Source organism: Labrus mixtus, chromosome 22 (assembly GCF_963584025.1).
Source record: "Labrus mixtus chromosome 22, fLabMix1.1, whole genome shotgun sequence".
NCBI lineage: Eukaryota > Metazoa > Chordata > Actinopteri > Labriformes > Labridae > Labrus > Labrus mixtus.
This window is the reverse complement of record NC_083633.1, coordinates 15,733,026-15,750,247: the sequence shown is the minus strand read 5'-3', so window position 1 is coordinate 15,750,247 and position 17,222 is coordinate 15,733,026. Positions and strand designations below refer to the sequence as shown.

Below are 17,222 nucleotides of genomic sequence, written 5' to 3'. Positions count from 1 at the left end.
ATATCTGATAAGTTTCTATTTCAGTTTTTAACGTTGCTTAGAGTTCTGTCAATGTTAACCAAAACACAGATTTATAACCATAAAACCTTATTTAGTTCTGATTTTGAAGGGAGATGGAGTTAACGTGTTATGGTTGAGACACACATGATAGCAATATCATTGAATCAATTTCTCAAAAATTAAAAAGCTGAACGATGCTTGAACAGCATCTCCCCCTTTTTGAAATCAGGAATTAAGACAGGGGTCCCTGATTATATCTTGTTTTTGTAAAAGTCTTACAGACTTGAACAGGTCAAAATGTTTATAAAAAAGTACATTTTAAAATGTAGGACTATAAAAGTATTTTATTTTACATCTATTGTATCAGTAGGTTTTGTAATTTTAAGATTTGAATTGCTTTTGACACATTTTTAAGTTTCCAATTTGTGTCTGGGACAAGCGTGTTTTCTGGCATAGGGCAGGTTTAGACATTGAAAAAAAAGAAATCAGAGCCAAAATGTGGTATTTCAAATTTGTTTCATATATAAAAAGAAATTCATTTGAAAAAAAATAAAACAAATTGCCCTCTCACAGGGATGATAATAAATGACAAATATGATAATAAAAACAACCTTGAACCTTGTAATTCTTACTTAGTCTCATTTTATAGTCCACTCCAAAAACAACATCAAGAACCACGTGCACACAAGGAAAAAGTAGCAAAGATAACTTTTTATTAGACGTTATTCAAGTAGAAAATAAAGCATGTTTCAGCATCCAAAAGTGCATTCTGATTCTTCCATGATTTCAGTGTAAAGAACGAAAGATGCTGACAGAAAAGAGATTTGACCGTAAATTCATTTTGTATGATCATGGCTTTTTGAATTAAAAAAATAAAATCCAACTGAGGGAAATTAGTAGCCTAGTTTAAAGTTTAGTCTGTATACTGAACTTTCAAGTAAAATCCTAAAAGGTTAACCTCAACCACCGAAGCAAAATCATATTAAACATACAACATTAACCTGAGCTATGGTTAGCTTCTTACATAATGTACCCTCTGTTTTCATTTCATATTAGTTTGAATTAAAATCTTTCAGTCTCCCCTGTAAAAAGATCTGTCTTCATCTCTAACAATAAAACAGTTACAAACATTGTTAAACCTTCTTCTGCTACATTAGTGTTGTTTACCAGTACTCCCCTTCACCACAAACATGCTACAATAAAACAGAAAAACAAAAACATTAAACAAGATTGCTTCTATATTAGTTCATCTTCATTTGTAGGAAGGTTCATGCCTGATCCAGTCTCAAAAACAAAGTTCCATTTCCAAATTCAATAACTAATAACAACAAAAGGCAACATTTTCGCTTGATCAAAATACAGAATCCATACTGGCAAGAAGTTCATCGATTAACCCACAAGGCTTAAAACCGCTTAATTAATGGCTTTTAAATCAAGAGAGTTCTTTTGGTTATCACTTTCCAGTTTTCTTTGACTTTACATATACTCTAATCTTTAGTGTTGCCACGGCATCCATCCATTTTCTATCGCTTATCCGAGGTCGGGTCGCGGTGGCAGCAAGAGCAGTAAGTCAATACAGCATTAAAACAGTATTCATTGTATTAATGTTAAAAATGTGTCCTCACAGAACTAATGCAGCACCTGTGGCTCACTGTTTTAGGCACTTTATATCATAAAAGAGCTGATATTTCATAAAAGTGCAAACCCATTTGCAGTTATAACTCAGCCTGTGATGAGAACGAACATATATTTATCTAAAAAAGTTATTATAATTATAAAGTTCATAAGGTAGATTATGCATCCAGTGATACAGGACAAATCTACAAATTAAAAAAATCCACAAATAAAATCTATCCACCTCAGGCCTTTTTTGAATGAATAGAGTTAGGCGTGCTACAGCTGTGCAGTAGGGTTGTAGCTGCACTATCTGTTTAGAATTTATAATGGTAAACACCAATAACAACATTAGCTGTGACCATGTCAGTTTGGTACAAAATAATAAAATCATCTTTAATTAGACCCATGATGTCCAACCAAGTGTAATCATTATCCTTCATTGTAAGAGCTGTACCTCCACACAATGATCTTAAAAAGTGCTCCTAGGAAGTTGAACTACTTCTGCTGTATGGCTCAGAAGGTTGCAGAGAAGTGCTGGAGGAAGACTACAGGATGATGCTTTTCAAACTCTTTGAGCAGCCTCCTCCTCTCCTTCACAGGTATGGTCGTGCTGGAGGAGATGTCATGAAGCAGCCGTTTGAGGCTCTCCAGGGTGGTAGCCTCTCGTTGGTCCTCGTACTCATGTGGCGTCACCTGCTGGCAGAATGTGAACGCTGCAACACACAGTGTGGGAGACAGTGTCAGTTCTTCACAGGAGAGTGAGGACACAGTTGTGATGAATATTTGGTTTGGCTCTGGGCAACATTGTTATGTGGCCAATAATGAAGACAGAGGATCTCAACCCCTCATATGCAGGTTTAGAGTCATTCCTTTTTCCTGGAGTACATTGTTCAAAGTAAATCAATATGGGTGTCATTTGTTGATAATCGGGATATAAATGCAGATTAAAACTTGCTTTGCTTATTTCAAATATACATTTTGTGAACTATAAGGCCTTTGCGGGACAAACTGTCAAAGTTTAGTTTGAATCTACATAATGAAGTTCTTTATGCATGTGTTTATATATTTGTGCACGTACTGTCTTTTATTTCTTGATGCACAAACAACCCATGTTCGATTTTTATTTACTTTAAAAAGCTGAAAAGATGCATCACTCTAAGTTATCTAACCAATGATGGCTGTGTACAATGCTCTAACTATTTGATTTATATAAGTTAGGAACAAAAAAATTGAAAACTTGACCAGGATGCACTAAAACAGACTTAAAGGCTTAAGTTGACATCTTAATATTTCTATATATTTTTATACAGAGTTTGAAGAGTTCTACATTTGCATAACCTCAGAGTGTTGTTTCACGTGATAGTGTACACACTACACCCTCATATCCGCTAGATTGCATATATTTCATTGGGTCCGGATTTAACTTACTTGCAATCGAGTCCGCGTCTTTACCCTGCTGCATAGTCCTGAGAGTTCCCCTCACAGCTTCTATCAGGGATGTCGGCGTCTGAATTCATCACAGGAATAAAAAGAAAAAGGGAGAAATTCAGGCTGGACTTTTCGGTTGTTTTTAAAATAGCAGGTTATTGATATGTTAATTGAACAGTTTAAATGTACCTTGAAGATCTGAGTACAATTGTCCATGAGAAACAGCATCAGGGTCTCACTTTGGGATCGAGTCAGTTCAGGATTCTGGACAACCGCTCTCTGAAACGTGCGGCAGACCAAGGCTCTGTTATGGATCTGAAAGGAAACATAGCAGAAAGAAAACAATGGATTAAAACACACTGACTAATCTGCTGATACTCTCTGATTTGTTGGAATCTGGCTGTTGTAAACGCATACAAAAAAAAAAGCTTTCTCTTTCCTTTATTTTCATAAATGGTAAAGACAAAATGTATGTTGTACTTGTTTCTGAAGACGACAAGCATCTGGGTGAGCTGCTGTGGCCATAAAGGTCAGAAGTCTCCTGAGTTCATCTCTCACGCTCGTCTCCAGCAGTCGAAAACACAACTGAGATGCTTTGATGGCATCCTGCGCCTTCCCTTTTTCTAGAAAGAATAAGAGCAGGAGTTAGAGAGGGTCTTCGTGCAAAGGCAAAAAATACTTTAACAAACAGAGGCTATAAAATGAATGTAAGCCTCATCAAGTCTCACCCAGTAAATTTAGGATTGCAGCGTGTATGTCCATGTGGTGTCCTGAGAGAAGTGGAGCCCTTTCCTGTCCACTGTAGTACTTGGCAATGGTGTCAAAGAGCAGTCTCTTTTGGTTCTCCAGCTGCTCAGCTTGGTTATCTTCTGAGAAGACATTTCCGCCTTGTTGGCTGAGTTGCTCCCCTGCTACCACGATCAGCTGGTCAGGAAAGAGCTCCAAGCAGTCTGCCGCCGCTGACAGCCACCCATCCAACCTGTAAACAAAAGGGTGAGGACGCAGAAAAAAATGTTTTTAATCGTGGAAAAAAAATGTTGCAATTAATATGCAAAGTCTACTAGTTATGTTTTCTAACTTTTGAAGGTGGAGGAACAGGGCCTACTGTGCATAAAATCTGTAAAGTATCATTAAGATTACTGACGCGGGCAGATTAAGGGTGTCAGGCAGTTCTCTCTCGAGGCATGTGTTAGAGAAAACCAGGTCCTGGGTGGCCAGAGGAGCTCTGCAGGCCTGGACCTGAACTCTGGCAGGGGAGGTCAGGATGCAGTCCAGCATGGGGAGGTCTACCACCTGCAGCAGCTGCAGCAGCGTCTGCTGCTTCCAAACCTCGCCCACCACTATGGAGGGAGAAAAGACCATAAAGTATTAGGTATCATGAATTGATGTTCCACTCTATAGCGCAGCAACCCCAATCACAAACAATGAAAGCTGAGCTCACCAGCTTTGGACAGAAAGGCAGATTTTGAAGGAGTCGTGTTCAGCGATTGAGACAAGGTTGGTTGCAGGTTGATGGTCTTCAGCAGCCTCTCAACTCTTCTGTCTGACGGTCCCACAGCAAGTGGATTAGAGATTGTCCTCAGTTCCTTCAGCCTCCAGAAACAACAGAAAGCATTATCATGATGATATTTTACAATCAAAATTATAAACAGAATAAAAATAAGTAAGTTAAGCACCACTACATTATGAGAAACCAACCTGGAGCTCTTCTTCCTCTTTAGCTCATGCCCTTCTGGTGCCGTGTTTTCTGTGTCACTGCTGCACTCCTTCAAGGCACAATTAGGTAACACTTTATATTCCAGAAAACGATAAAGGCTGCTGCTGCTGTCCTCAAAGGTCACCTCCTTGTCTCTGCGAAACAGCTTTGAACCCACTGGTTCGAACACCTTAGCCTCCATTAAAGCCTGGCAGAGTCTGGCAGCTTTGAGGCGAGACACTTCACTTGTGCAAAACACCACATTCTGCATCAAGTAACTGAGGACGGCGTCCACGGCGTCTGAGCCAGTGAAACATTCAGCATGAACTCGTAGATGTCTTCTACAGCGGCGCACCTCCACCTGGTTTTGCAGGGCCTGGATGATGTTGTGCCACAGCTGGGTAGCACCAAAGGGTCCAGAAAAACCTATGAGAGTAGACACGGGGGTGTTGGAGACACGGGGTGAAGTCTATGTTGAATAACAGAGCTTAAATGTTGTTGTGGACTTAATGAAGGTCCACTTTTACAAACATGGATAAACAAGTGCATGCTGTAATGATAACTTTATACAGGATTTATTTTACAAGTATATAATTAATGCAACTTAAACTTCTGCTGTAGGTCATTTTATTTTCAAAAGGTAAATAGTGAAGTTATGTTGGCTCTTGCTATCTTGACCAAGTTAATTATTGGCAAGTCATTCTACAGTATCATACCACTTTTTTCTGTTATTGTGATTTTTTTTTCTGGTACACGTAAAGCACTTTAATAGCTAAAGAAAACAGACCTTTATTCACAGGTGTAATTGACTCTTTTTATAGTGTTGTATAGTCACTTTTTCTTATGTAGAGACCAACATTTCCGACACCACTTCTGCAGAACAAGGGAGGCATGAGACTACTACTACTACAAAGTTGATCTATTACGTGTGTGTGTATGTGGTCTAATTATATAAACAGGAGACTAACTCGTTTAAAAATAATTAGTACCAAAATATATGTCTTACCATGCTGTATATTTTCACGAAAACTTCTTGTTTGGCTGTTCAACCTTCTGAACCGAGGAGTCAAATCAACCGCCATCACGAGTCCTTCGAATGACGTAAACATCCTCCTTCTTCTTCTTCTTCTTCTTCTTCTTCTTCTTCTTACAGTAAGCGGCTGGCAGCACGCTGGTGCCCTCTAAAGGCAACAACAAGTAGGCCTACTGTGATTACGGTCATCCTCCTGTACTTTGTGTTGTTTCTAAATGTGTTTTTTTTTTTAATGTAAGTTGTGTGTATTATTTGTGGGACAGACATAAAGTCTAACTATCTATGTATCCATATATCTGGATCCATAATAAAAACACACATTTATCCCAACACCGTGACCTCAAACGCATTCATTCTTCATTTTCAATTCAATTCAATTCAATTCAATTCAAAAAACGTTATTTGTCCCCGGGTGGCAATTCAAAGGCACACAGAGCAGTAAATTAACAACAGTGCAAGTACGAAACATTTTAACCTAAATATAAAGTGTCAATTTAAATACAACTTAAAGCTTAAACTTAACTTAAAAATACAAAATATAAAAGAGTAGATATAAGTGGACAGTGATCGGACTAACAGATGTAAACAGATGTAATCATAACTATGTGCAGTAGTGACCAGATGTAAGCAGAACTATATGCAGTAAACGAGAAATAAATATATATATACAGAAAATATATATATTATATATATATATATATATTTCTCACTTAGTGGTTGCCTCTGTATTGTTTCCCATGATACCAAAGAGTTCGTTTCAGTGCCTTTTTTGTACTTATTTTATTCTAATGCAAACTTTAGACCAAGATAATTCTCGTTGAAATTAAAAAATCTCCTTTCCAAGAATGTCTAGAATAGAATAGAATAGAATTACTTTATTGATCCCAAACTGGGAAATTGTGGCGTTACAGCAGCAGGTTTTCCAAACACACAATATCAGCAAAAAACACAATATTAGCAAATTTAAACACAATATGATATTAAATACAAAGCAAATAAGCACTAAAAATATCAAAACTAAGAATGAGAATATATACAACCAGGATTTAACTAAACATTACTAGTCTTAAATATGAAAGATTAAATGTCAAGTGGACAGTATTGACATAAGTTAAAGTGCATGAGTGTAGACATATTATCAGCAGAAACTATGGATTCTAGGATAAAACAAATATTTCTGATTCTGATTCTGACAGAATAATGCATTACCTGACAAAATTAGTTACCTGACTTGCCAGAATGAGCTACTTTACCAGACAGATGATGATTATTATTATTATTTTTCTTTATTACTATTGCGAATAAAAACCTTGTTTTGGCCTTTTCTCCCAAATGATGAGTAAGTCGCTTAATATTTGTACAGTTTGTGGTGAGTCTCTGTATTGTGTGAATAATTTCCTCAAAGTATTGCCCAATTGAATGGAGGTCACATCCCACGTGAGTTTGAGCGGAATGTACCATGTAGACTAAAAGGTTGTACAATGAAGCGTAGCGTTTACATTACTTTACCAAAAAAAGTAATGAATTTATCTGTTTAACAATCATATTTCTACCTAATATTCGAGTCTTGAATCCTAAGCATTGTGTTAACCTTTACTTAATTAAATACATAAATAAGCCACCCCTATTTTTTTTAATAAATGGTTTCGCTTGTTTGTCCTCGGAGCAAGCTGGTGTAACGAAGGACCTTTAAACAGAGCTGAACCCAGACGACGAACCCTACTCCACAGCTGAGCTATTTTTGCTGTCAGTCTCTTATTACGGAGACGTGAATGAGGTAAGATGAGTTTGGGCTCGGAACTTGTTTTATCTTGGAAGAGTTAAAGCAGTCGGCTGGCTCTGTTTTAAAAACTTTCCTTTGATCATGGCTTTGTTTGTGGAGCGGAAACTTTGGTACAATCGTCGAAGGTTCCAGAAAGCTGCTAGTTATAAACATGGATGTGTCATAGAGGTTATAAAGGACACATTTCTGTATTTATACACGGTTGGTAAGACAAGGGCGTTTTTTTTTATTAAAAAATACAGTTATGTAAACACTGGCATGCTGTAAATGTTTGTGAGGATTTGGCTGTAGTCTAAAACATCCTCTGCTATAAGAGTGTACGTCACCAATTTCTCGGTCTCTACTCAGTTGTTTGTTAACGTAACAAAGACTGAAGTGTGAATGCTGCCACACTGTAAACAGCAGTGACAAGATTACAGTTGTCAACGACTGCAACAACAGCGTAATGCATTATTAACTGCACTATTTGAGTGGCATCTGGCATGATATAAGTCTAATATACTATTTTAGTTGTGCACGGTGTTGTTGTTTTGGTCTGCTGCTCAGATCACGTGTACCCACTTCTCACGCGTCTGTGGATATTTTTTTTTTATCCATGTGCAAGGCACTGTAACCAAACATTTTCCATGTAGGGATGAGAGACGTGGAGCTGCAGCCAATGAGGACAGTCCTCTCGTTGTTGGCCATGCCTCCTTGATCCACTGCTTTGTTTACAATATACTGCAGTGAAATCTGGATCCCAGAAGGTTGCCTTTGTCCCTGTACCAGTATGAACCTTATATCAGAACACTTGCACATAAAGAGTCTTCATGTTTTTTTCGATATGACATTCATCCAAACCACCTTGGCAAGTGTTGAGGATATATGCAGGTATACTGTTACCAACACATTGCCTTCCAGTTCTGTTTTTTATAAACATTATGTATAAATTAGCTAATACAGTTCTTTTTCATTGTATCAAATCTCTCATATTCGTTTTGAATAATCTTAATTTGCAGAGTGAGTCTGTCACAGCAGTATTCTGCATTTTATTTGACCTAACATCCAACCAACTTAAAGAGGATTTCTGATGATGAAGCAGCAGATGACAGAGTGGACCTAATCCGTAATCAGTTTCCGGACTGTACCGCTGCCCCCATCCCTCTAGATAATCTCTGAAAATTGGCCTACTGGGTTTGCTCGTGACCTAGCTGTCAAGTCTAGCAGATGATGTAATGAATGAGCAGTGGACACAGCAGGGGTACATGGAAGTCACACACTCCCCCCCCCCCCTCCAGCCCCACACCCATCCTCAACCCTTGGGCTATCTTTAAACCCAAAGAGCAGCGAGGGAGTGTGCATTCACTTTTGGCTGCAGATAAGTGAGACCAGGGACAGGAACACCCAAGGGTCACTCTGCCAGCACTGTATGTCTGATATAATATTAGAAAGAAAGATGCCTACTCAGTTAAAAGTGTAACAGTAATCTGTGTACTTTTTTTTTTCTGGCGTTATTTAGCCAAGAGTGGTTGTTTGCTTCTGTGTTTGTAATAACACAAACATGTACACAAGCTTAGCTCTTTTTGTTTTCCTCCAAACACTACATTTATTTGTGTAGGGCAGTCTGTTTGTATTTGTGTGTTAGACAGACAACACAGGTGTAACTGGATCGTTTGACGGTTTAGAAGCACCTCTGTTGTCCATTGTTGCCCTGGAGAAACAAGTGATCGGCCGGGATACAGTGTCCCTTTTATCCTCAAGAGAATCAAGCTTTTGTTCAAACCTAGATACTGAAACGATTATTTTCTTCTCCTGACTTTGTCAATGCCTCGGGCAATAAACCCATGCAAAATCATCAGATGTGTTTCCAATGCATGACTTCATGCACCTTCAGAGAATTTAATAAAGGTTGTGAAGGTTGATACTCAGAACTGTGAAACAAGGCAGTTGGCTCAGTTACCATGGATACCGGCCCTGCAAACTGTTTTATTGACAGTGTGTTTTTGTTACACTCTGTTATCTGCCTCCTTGGCAACAGCAAATGTTTCTAGGCATGCTTCCTCTCCCTCAAGGACGAGCTCAGGTAAAATTAAAGTGAAGATTAACTTAACTTGTTTTCTTTTCAGGTAACTTTGATATGGCAGCACATAGATCTACTTACTGTGTTTCTCCTAGTTTGACTCTTTATTTCTTTATTGCTTGAAAAAAAGTTTATGGACATACGATCCATCTTCAAGAGTTTTCCCCTAAAATAGCTGGAATTTGTAGTTTTTGCAGATGTTTCTCAAACAGGAGTAAAAAATTACATTTTGTGGCGGAATACACATTTGTTATTGACTGAGAATTTGCTGCTGCAGACTTGTGCTGTAAAGTAACTCCAATAATAGTTGTTATGGAAAATGTCTCCTGGTGTACCTGGTCTGTGAATGTGTCAAGTATTTGTGTTTGAATGGTTTTTGGAGCACCAATGAGGTCCATAATATTAGTAAAGGTTTTAGCAGACTTAATGAAAAAGACAAATGTTTGCTTATATGGATTCATTTATAGGGTAGGTGTTGTTATTTTGTAGGAATTATTGCGTACAAGTTCATTGAAGATGTCAAATGTCATTAGATTGGTTTCCAGTTCATGCACCTACGTTTTACAACAGTCTCCAAATAAGAAAGGAATGATAAACTCTCTGTCCACGTTTCTGTGTGGGCAGTAAAGTACCTACCCATGACTTACTGAACAGGCAGAGTAAGACATAGTGTTAGAAAACAAAGTGTCTTTTTGCTGGAGTTCTAGTCAACACGTTAAGTCTCGTTTCTGTCTCCTTGTTTTGCAGCCGTGAGCCAAGATGCCTCTAAAAGACGAGGGACCTGCCTCCACATCCAGCGGTGAGGAGCAGGGCAGTGACGTGGAGTCTTCCTCGGAACGCTGTGACAGCATGACATCGGCCAGCGACCTGGACTGTTCCCGGGAAAGCTTCACCAGCGATTCCTCCAGTAAACATTGCTCTCCTTCCTGTGAGTTTGAGTCATTTATGCAACCATGGTTGTTTTCTTTCGTCTCAGACTTTACTTAACAGTGATTTTTTAAATTATTATATTATGTTCATAATTTCATGCTTAGAGCTCGGTTTTTAAAAATCTCTAATCACTTTCAGCTGAATTTATGCTGCAGTTTTTAAAATGTATTTTAACGCTTATTTGTCTATTTACAAAGTTTCTTCAATCTTTTGCTTCCACAGCAAGCCCGCCCAAAACCCTAACCCTGAATGAAGTCATGGTGTCTGCCAAACATCTGTCCAATCTCTGCATGGCCCACGAGATCACTGTGAACCCTAACTTCCGCCTGGAGCCTAACACCCTACCTCAGGACAGGTATAGTGTGGAGGGAAAAAAAAGATGCATGTCCATGTTTTTTTCAAGAGAAACAAGACAAACAAGGCATTCAATCAAACATAGACACTAGAACATTAAAGCTGGAGAAATCAAGACAAAGTTAAACACAAACTCAACCACAGTCAGGAGGAGTTAGAATAAAGTAACAGCTGGATGATGTTTGTATCCGGTATATTCCTGTCTGCTAACGTCTGATGATTTATCACTTTGTGTCAGGATTGCATATTAGGACAAAGAGAAAGAAGAGCAGTCACTATTTCTAATATATTCACTGTATATGTGTGTATTTGTGTGTTTGTCTTGACAGATAAGGTTTAATAAAAAAGTACACTGTGGTTATTTCCCAATGCATATCACAGGCAACATATATTTTTTTTTTTTTCCTAGCTCAACAACCACACTAGTGTTTTTATTCCTCAAATGAAATTGAACACTTAGCATAAAGGACTACAGTCAGCCATATTTGATTAAAGGACTTTTTAAATGACAGATAGTATCACTCGGCTAATCCAAATCCTTCACTTCTTTTTTTAGTTTGTGGAAGTTAGTGAGAGATACTTTCCACAAAGCTTTCTGGGACATCTTGGAGTCTGAGCTGAATGACGACCCGCCTGTGTACAACCAAGCCGTCAATTTATTGGAGGAGATCAGAGAGGTCAGTGAACACAACGGGATGCGTTAACAGCTGTAGATTGAACTTCTCTGACCGATGTTTATGTGAAGAACTTTTCTCATGATCTAAAAAATCTTTTTCTCCTCTGCTTCTCCTTTTGTGACTTTTCTACATATAAAATTAGGTTCACATTAAATAACACCACTGATTATTTAATTCATAACTAATGATTCACTACAAAGGGACTTTATTTTCCACCTCATCCAGATCTTACTGTCATTCCTTATTCCCGGGAACAACCGGATGAGGACCCAGATTACAGATGTGCTGGATATGGACCTGATTCGTCAGCAGGCTGACAACGACGCTGTAGACATCCAAGGGCTTGCCTCTTTTATTATCGCCACCATGGGCAAGTTTTGTGCACCAGTTAGGGATGAGGAAATCAAGAAGCTCCGTGAAGGCACATATAACATAGTTTCACTATTCAGGTAGGTGCACAAATGGGCTTTAACATTTATTAAATCTCAGTCCCAGAAAATGTATGGCCTTTGTGGGATTTAAAAAAAAAACAATTAAGCTACTATATATAAGAAACATGTTCATAGTGGCTCTTCTTCCTCACACACCAGTGAGATCTTCCGTGTGCTGGACCTGATGAAGGCGGACATGCTCAACCATACAATCACTAATCTGAGGCCTGTGTTGCACAAGCATGGTGTGGAATATGAGAGGGCAAGTTTTCAGAGTATCCTGGACAAAACACCAAGTGAGTGGGTGGAAACAAAAAAAGCATCTCTCTGTAGTTTTTAATACTTGATGTCATACCATGACTGTTGACAGGAAGTTACAAAATGTATAATCTTCCATATAAGGTAAGGGATGAAGCCAGACAAGCTATCCATTGTGAGGTATATATGTACAGATAGTTGCTTCCACAGAGTCCATTAATTCCTTATTATGGACCCCTAAAAAGATCATTATCTGTCTTAAACTATGGCCGCTTGCTGAAGAAGTAATAATATATTACTAGTATTAAGACCATTATGATATCTTCAGTGGTTTGGTTGAAAGAATATAAGTCAATAACAGTGCATGTGGTTGACATAAAGTACATTTAATTTGACAGTACGATGAAAACAAAAACTTGACAGGCTCGCTAACTAGATATGTCGTTGTAATTGAAGGCTTTGACTTCCCTGCTGCTCTCATTACTAATTTTAGATACAGGCTGATACGCAGCCAGCAGATTTATTTAGACAGTGAATAGACCGTTTCAACAGAACTGCTGCAGTTGTGTAGAGTATCAGGTGTTAACTGAAACCCTGCGGCCAATCATAATTGAGCATTCAACCAGAAGATAGTACCAGAGAAGATATACTCATGTTAAGTCAGATATTTGGTGAGGTGAATACTTTTCCTCGGACGTTGTGGTTTTAAAGAATACGTCCCCGCAGATGCTTTGGAGCACACCACGTCCTGGATGAAGTCAGCGCTGGAGGAGCTGCAGACGGTTGTCGTCACCACAGAACAAACCAAAGGACAGCGAGTGGTACCCGGGCCCTTTCAGGTCGTCAACACCGCCTTCCTCAGCCTCCTCACATGGGACAGCAGTAAGAGGCCTCTACCTGAGGTGAGGGCGTTTTGCACATATTTACACAGCCGGGGGAGATTTTGCGATATCATTGTAAATCTTGCGTCGATCTCTGTGAGATATTCATTCGGTTATTCTCCTTTTTAGACGTTGATGACTGATGAGACACGACTGCAAGAGATTCAGTGGCAGCTGCAGCGAGTTCAGGCGGTGAATGAGGTGCTGCTCATTGTCTACAGCACCATCGGAGGCCCGATCCAGGGTCTGTCTTCCCTGTCTGACCGCCTGAAGAGGATGACGAGCGTGCTGCTGGAAGGGATGCACAGCCCGTCAGTTCTTATTTTCTTTTTATGTTCAATTTCACGATCTGTATTTAAGCATACAAATGATACTCAGAGGTTATTTACCATTGTACTATCATGAAAGTATCTCAAACCAACACTCCTCTCTCTCTCTCTCTCTCTTTCTATCTGCAGGGACTTTAAGCTTGAGGAGGCACTAGAGGGCGTCAGTGCTCAGATCAGCTGTGAGCTCAACAAGTCTTTAACAGAGAGGGGCTATCCTGCACTCACTCCAGCATTGCAAGAGGCACTTAAAGGCCAGATCTGTAGCATCACTCAGAAGGACAACCCCATCCGCACTCTTGTTGGTGAGTAAAATTACCGATGAGGAGCTTTACCATTTCATTAACCTGTACAGAAGCTGATGTCCTCTAAGCGTGTGTCCCTGGTTGGACTCACATTTTCTTTCTTTCTTTTGAACAACCCATCGAATGCAATCACATTACTTTTGAACAGCTGTGCCCAGAGGTTTCTTCAGTATTTCTCACCTGTTGTTTCTCCGTCTCTGTGCAGAGGATCGTGTTCAGCTGTACTTCACGGCGCTCATTTTCGCCCCTAAACCCGAGCTCAAACTTGAACAGGTACCAGCCGGTCTGACCTCCATCAAACCCGAACTGGCGTTGATCGGGGCAAAGTTCAACTCCCTGGTCGACTACAACAAAATGGTCTATGGTCCTTTCTACGCAGATATCATCAGGAAGCTGTTGTTCAGCGGCAGCCCACCGGCAGCTAACCCTCCTCAGGACGCCCCTCAAGACGCTGTCATCTCCAAATAAAATCAAAAAACCTAAACTGTCGCCTAAGGAGTTCCTTTGCTTGTAGTCTTAGCTTTAGCTAGGGAGGTGCTACAACAGCTGGTCAGTGCTACTGCTTTGCGTAAGCCAGTGTGCTCCAACAATTGGGGTTACCTTTAATGTATTATTAATGTAGTTTCTATCGCTACATGTAGCAGTGAAGGCACTGCAGCATCGGCACCCGGAGGTCGACATTTAATGTGACCTGCATTCTTTGTGATAGATGCTGTTAAATATGTTCTCCTGTCAACATTTACATCTTTAAAAAAAAAAACAACAACAGAAAAGCAGTGTAGCAGCAACACATTTCTGGACCTAAGAGTGACACCTACATTTTAAATGAGTCTGCAGGTAAACTCCTGTTTTTTTTGTGGACAGATAAAGGGCAAACCCTTAGTGCGTTTAAAACACACAGAAAGCTTTATAAAGCAGAGACAAAGAAGGATATATATTTAGACGAGAAGCAGAGAAGAATAACAGAGACTCTACATTCATTTTATCTACAGTAGCTATATGGCATAACTACAGTTAACTTTGGACACATTTATGCAAACCATACAATAGCCTTTTCCACATTGAATTAGTCCTTTTGATTGTTCTCCCTTTCACCTTTTTCTTAACCTGCCAGAGAACTAAGTTTGTTTTCTTTTCGATCTACTGATGTTACTATAATACAAAAGAAAGTGTTTTGTTTTTTTACTTTGCAGAAGAAATATCTGTTGTCTGCATGAGTAGCCCTGTGTTGGTGATTTTTGTTCATACTTGCTTTGTTTGAGTATATGTTATATGATGTATGTTCTATACTTTACTTACTCGCTGCCAGTGGATTACTCGTTATACCGGTTAAGTTGTTGTGTTTGTTACACTTGGAGGTACTGTAGTTGTTACAGTATTGCTGTGTTGGCTGTTCGAACCTGTTGGGAAATGAAAGGGGCAGAACACAAGTCATTTTGATAAATTTCCAGTGGACTGATTCATGTTGAGTGAAAAGCATTAATGGACTTATACAGAAGTTTACATGAAAATGTGGGATGGTATTGTTATTTTTGTTCTGTACTACAATTAATATAAAAAAAAGATTAAAAAGAAAATTTGATGTTACACTGTATGAGTATGCGTGTATACATATTTAGGATGAACACATTAACTCACACACACACACACTGAAAAAGTTCACCTTTACTGTTAAGGTTAATATTTTATTAAGTAAGTCAAAATGGGAAGCTGGATAACCTAGCTCCCATTTTGACTTCTTTAAAGCACATTGATGACAACAACAGTCTGTCTGGCCAAGCCATGACAAAAAGATGAATACAGATTTAGGAGGTAAATTAACATCAACAACCTGACAATGAATGAATGAATAAGTAAATAAAAACATTAATTGATTAATTAATTAAGACATAGGAAAATAAAATCTATTCACAGAATGCACTCATTTAAAACATTTTTTGATGAACATTAATTTCGCAGGTCCAACAACATACTTATTTGTTGACAGCAATTTACGAGTAATCTATTTATGGCTACTTATAATTGCATTATCAATGTTTCGCACCTTGTTGTGGGACAAACAACATCCTCTCATCTCCTGTTGTCACTAGGGGGAATTGGTGCATTTAAAAGCAGTCTGAAAATCTTGAAGTCAAGACTTGTAAAGACAAATTGAGATTTTATTGACAGTCAATAAATGTTACTTCAACCAATAAAAAAGTAGTGGCTCTGTTTTAAATTACGTAGACATTTTTAGTGCACTTAACGTATTTAGGTAATTTATTTACATAATGTCTAATGTGAAAATAATGACCAATTTTTAATTTACATGTATTTTCAACGCATGATAGTTCCGTGTAGCGCGAATTCATAAACTAAACTCCTGCAAGCGGACACAATGTTTTTATGGAGATATGGAGATGGAGATTTTGAGTTATTTTTGCCCAAGAAAACGTCTTTCAAATGAGTGGGAATGATTATTTCCGAGCAGACGAGTACTCCTTGAATGCAGCATCAGTTTGCCCAGTTACACATTCGGCACAAGGATGACCTCACCGGTCACATGGTTTAAAACTCGCGACGCCATTGGCTGCTTCACACCGGGGGGCGCTTGTTTTTGTTGTGTGTCTCTGTGAATCAGGAAGCTCAGTTTCAAAATTGGGCGTGTGGTGTAGTGTTTACACAGAAATCAATTTATAATTTACTCAGTGGAATAATAAAAACTGGACTTCACCTTCCAACCTACAACTCTTTAATAAGTGCCTTCCTGCTTTAAGAAAAGAAGACATTCGTAAGTATCTGCTTGTTTTCTTTGTTTCATTTCCAGCAGGTCAGAGGGAGTGAACTTGTCGAGACAAGTATTGAAAAGAGCAAAGTGTGTCAGACAAACGATAGTTTAGAGGTTAAGTACGTTTAGTTCAGAGGTTTCGATATGTGAGCAGAGTTAAATTTAGCTCTGACTTCGAGCATTTTCTGTTCACTTTCCACACAGCTGTCAAAGAGTGCTCACACACCTTTTGGTTTATTCTAGCTGCTGGAGTGAAGATATGAATCAAAAGCTGTGAAATAACTAGCTCTGTAAGTTTCCTAAACGTTGACTGTTTTCTTAGGAACACATTGTTATGAAGACTTTTTAAACTCAGTCAAATACTGAGTTTAAATATATTACTTAAATAGCACATTTAATTTAATGTTTGCACTGCCTGTTATTTAATTGAATGTCTGTTTTTTGATAATTTTGCACTATCTGCTTTTTAAACATTTCTGTACATATATAAACAACAGAACTTCAGAAGGTCAACACTTTATTATTATTATTTTTTTATATTCAGGTCTAATTACAGATTTTTTTCCTCAACTGTTTTTAGGTTCTTGCTTTAAATTGCACATATATTTTAATCCCTGCACGGGTTATGTACATTTCTTGTATAAGTCTATTTTTAATTGCACAGTTTAAGTTTGATT

General features: G+C 38.5%; 3 protein-coding genes across 3 annotated transcripts in view; 2 read left to right on the top strand and 1 right to left on the bottom strand.

The window, feature by feature from the left end:
• Window positions 1-701: 701 nt before the first annotated feature.
• depdc4 (DEP domain containing 4) lies at window positions 702-5,864 on the bottom strand. The gene is made up of 9 exons (XM_061029802.1): window positions 5,748-5,864; window positions 4,744-5,167; window positions 4,487-4,638; window positions 4,190-4,385; window positions 3,774-4,024; window positions 3,526-3,668; window positions 3,235-3,360; window positions 3,046-3,124; window positions 702-2,330 (listed from the first exon to the last, which is right to left on the bottom strand). The coding sequence occupies exons 1-9, from the start codon at window positions 5,848-5,850 to the stop codon at window positions 2,131-2,133; spliced, it is 1,674 nt and encodes a 557-aa protein (XP_060885785.1). The 5' UTR covers window positions 5,851-5,864; the 3' UTR covers window positions 702-2,130.
• A 1,565-nt stretch (window positions 5,865-7,429) lies between these two features.
• On the top strand, window positions 7,430-14,520 carry tcp11l2 (t-complex 11, testis-specific-like 2). The gene is made up of 10 exons (XM_061029821.1): window positions 7,430-7,551; window positions 10,364-10,544; window positions 10,769-10,901; window positions 11,457-11,577; window positions 11,803-12,026; window positions 12,168-12,304; window positions 12,993-13,168; window positions 13,277-13,458; window positions 13,606-13,778; window positions 13,984-14,520. The coding sequence occupies exons 2-10, from the start codon at window positions 10,376-10,378 to the stop codon at window positions 14,244-14,246; spliced, it is 1,578 nt and encodes a 525-aa protein (XP_060885804.1). The 5' UTR covers window positions 7,430-7,551; window positions 10,364-10,375; the 3' UTR covers window positions 14,247-14,520.
• Window positions 14,521-16,397: 1,877 nt separating this feature from the next.
• apaf1 (apoptotic peptidase activating factor 1) overlaps window positions 16,398-17,222 on the top strand; it is a 40,155-nt gene continuing 39,330 nt past the window's right edge. Inside the window, exon 1 of the mRNA XM_061029795.1 lies at window positions 16,398-16,548. The gene's annotated coding sequence lies outside the window, so the exon portion shown is untranslated. The remainder of the gene's footprint in view (window positions 16,549-17,222) is intronic.

Coding starts and splice junctions, on each gene's coding strand:
- depdc4 (XM_061029802.1), bottom strand. CDS start 5,850: ATGTTTACGTCATTCGAAGGACTCGTGATGGCGGTTGATTTGACTCCT. Junction 5,168..5,747: donor TCGTGAAAATATACAGCATG/GTAAGACATATA, acceptor CTACTCTCATAG/GTTTTTCTGGACCCTTTGGT. Junction 4,386..4,486: donor TGCCTTTCTGTCCAAAGCTG/GTGAGCTCAGCT, acceptor CTCCCTCCATAG/TGGTGGGCGAGGTTTGGAAG.
- tcp11l2 (XM_061029821.1), top strand. CDS start 10,376: ATGCCTCTAAAAGACGAGGGACCTGCCTCCACATCCAGCGGTGAGGAG. Junction 12,305..12,992: donor TATCCTGGACAAAACACCAA/GTGAGTGGGTGG, acceptor ACGTCCCCGCAG/ATGCTTTGGAGCACACCACG. Junction 13,779..13,983: donor CCCCATCCGCACTCTTGTTG/GTGAGTAAAATT, acceptor GTCTCTGTGCAG/AGGATCGTGTTCAGCTGTAC.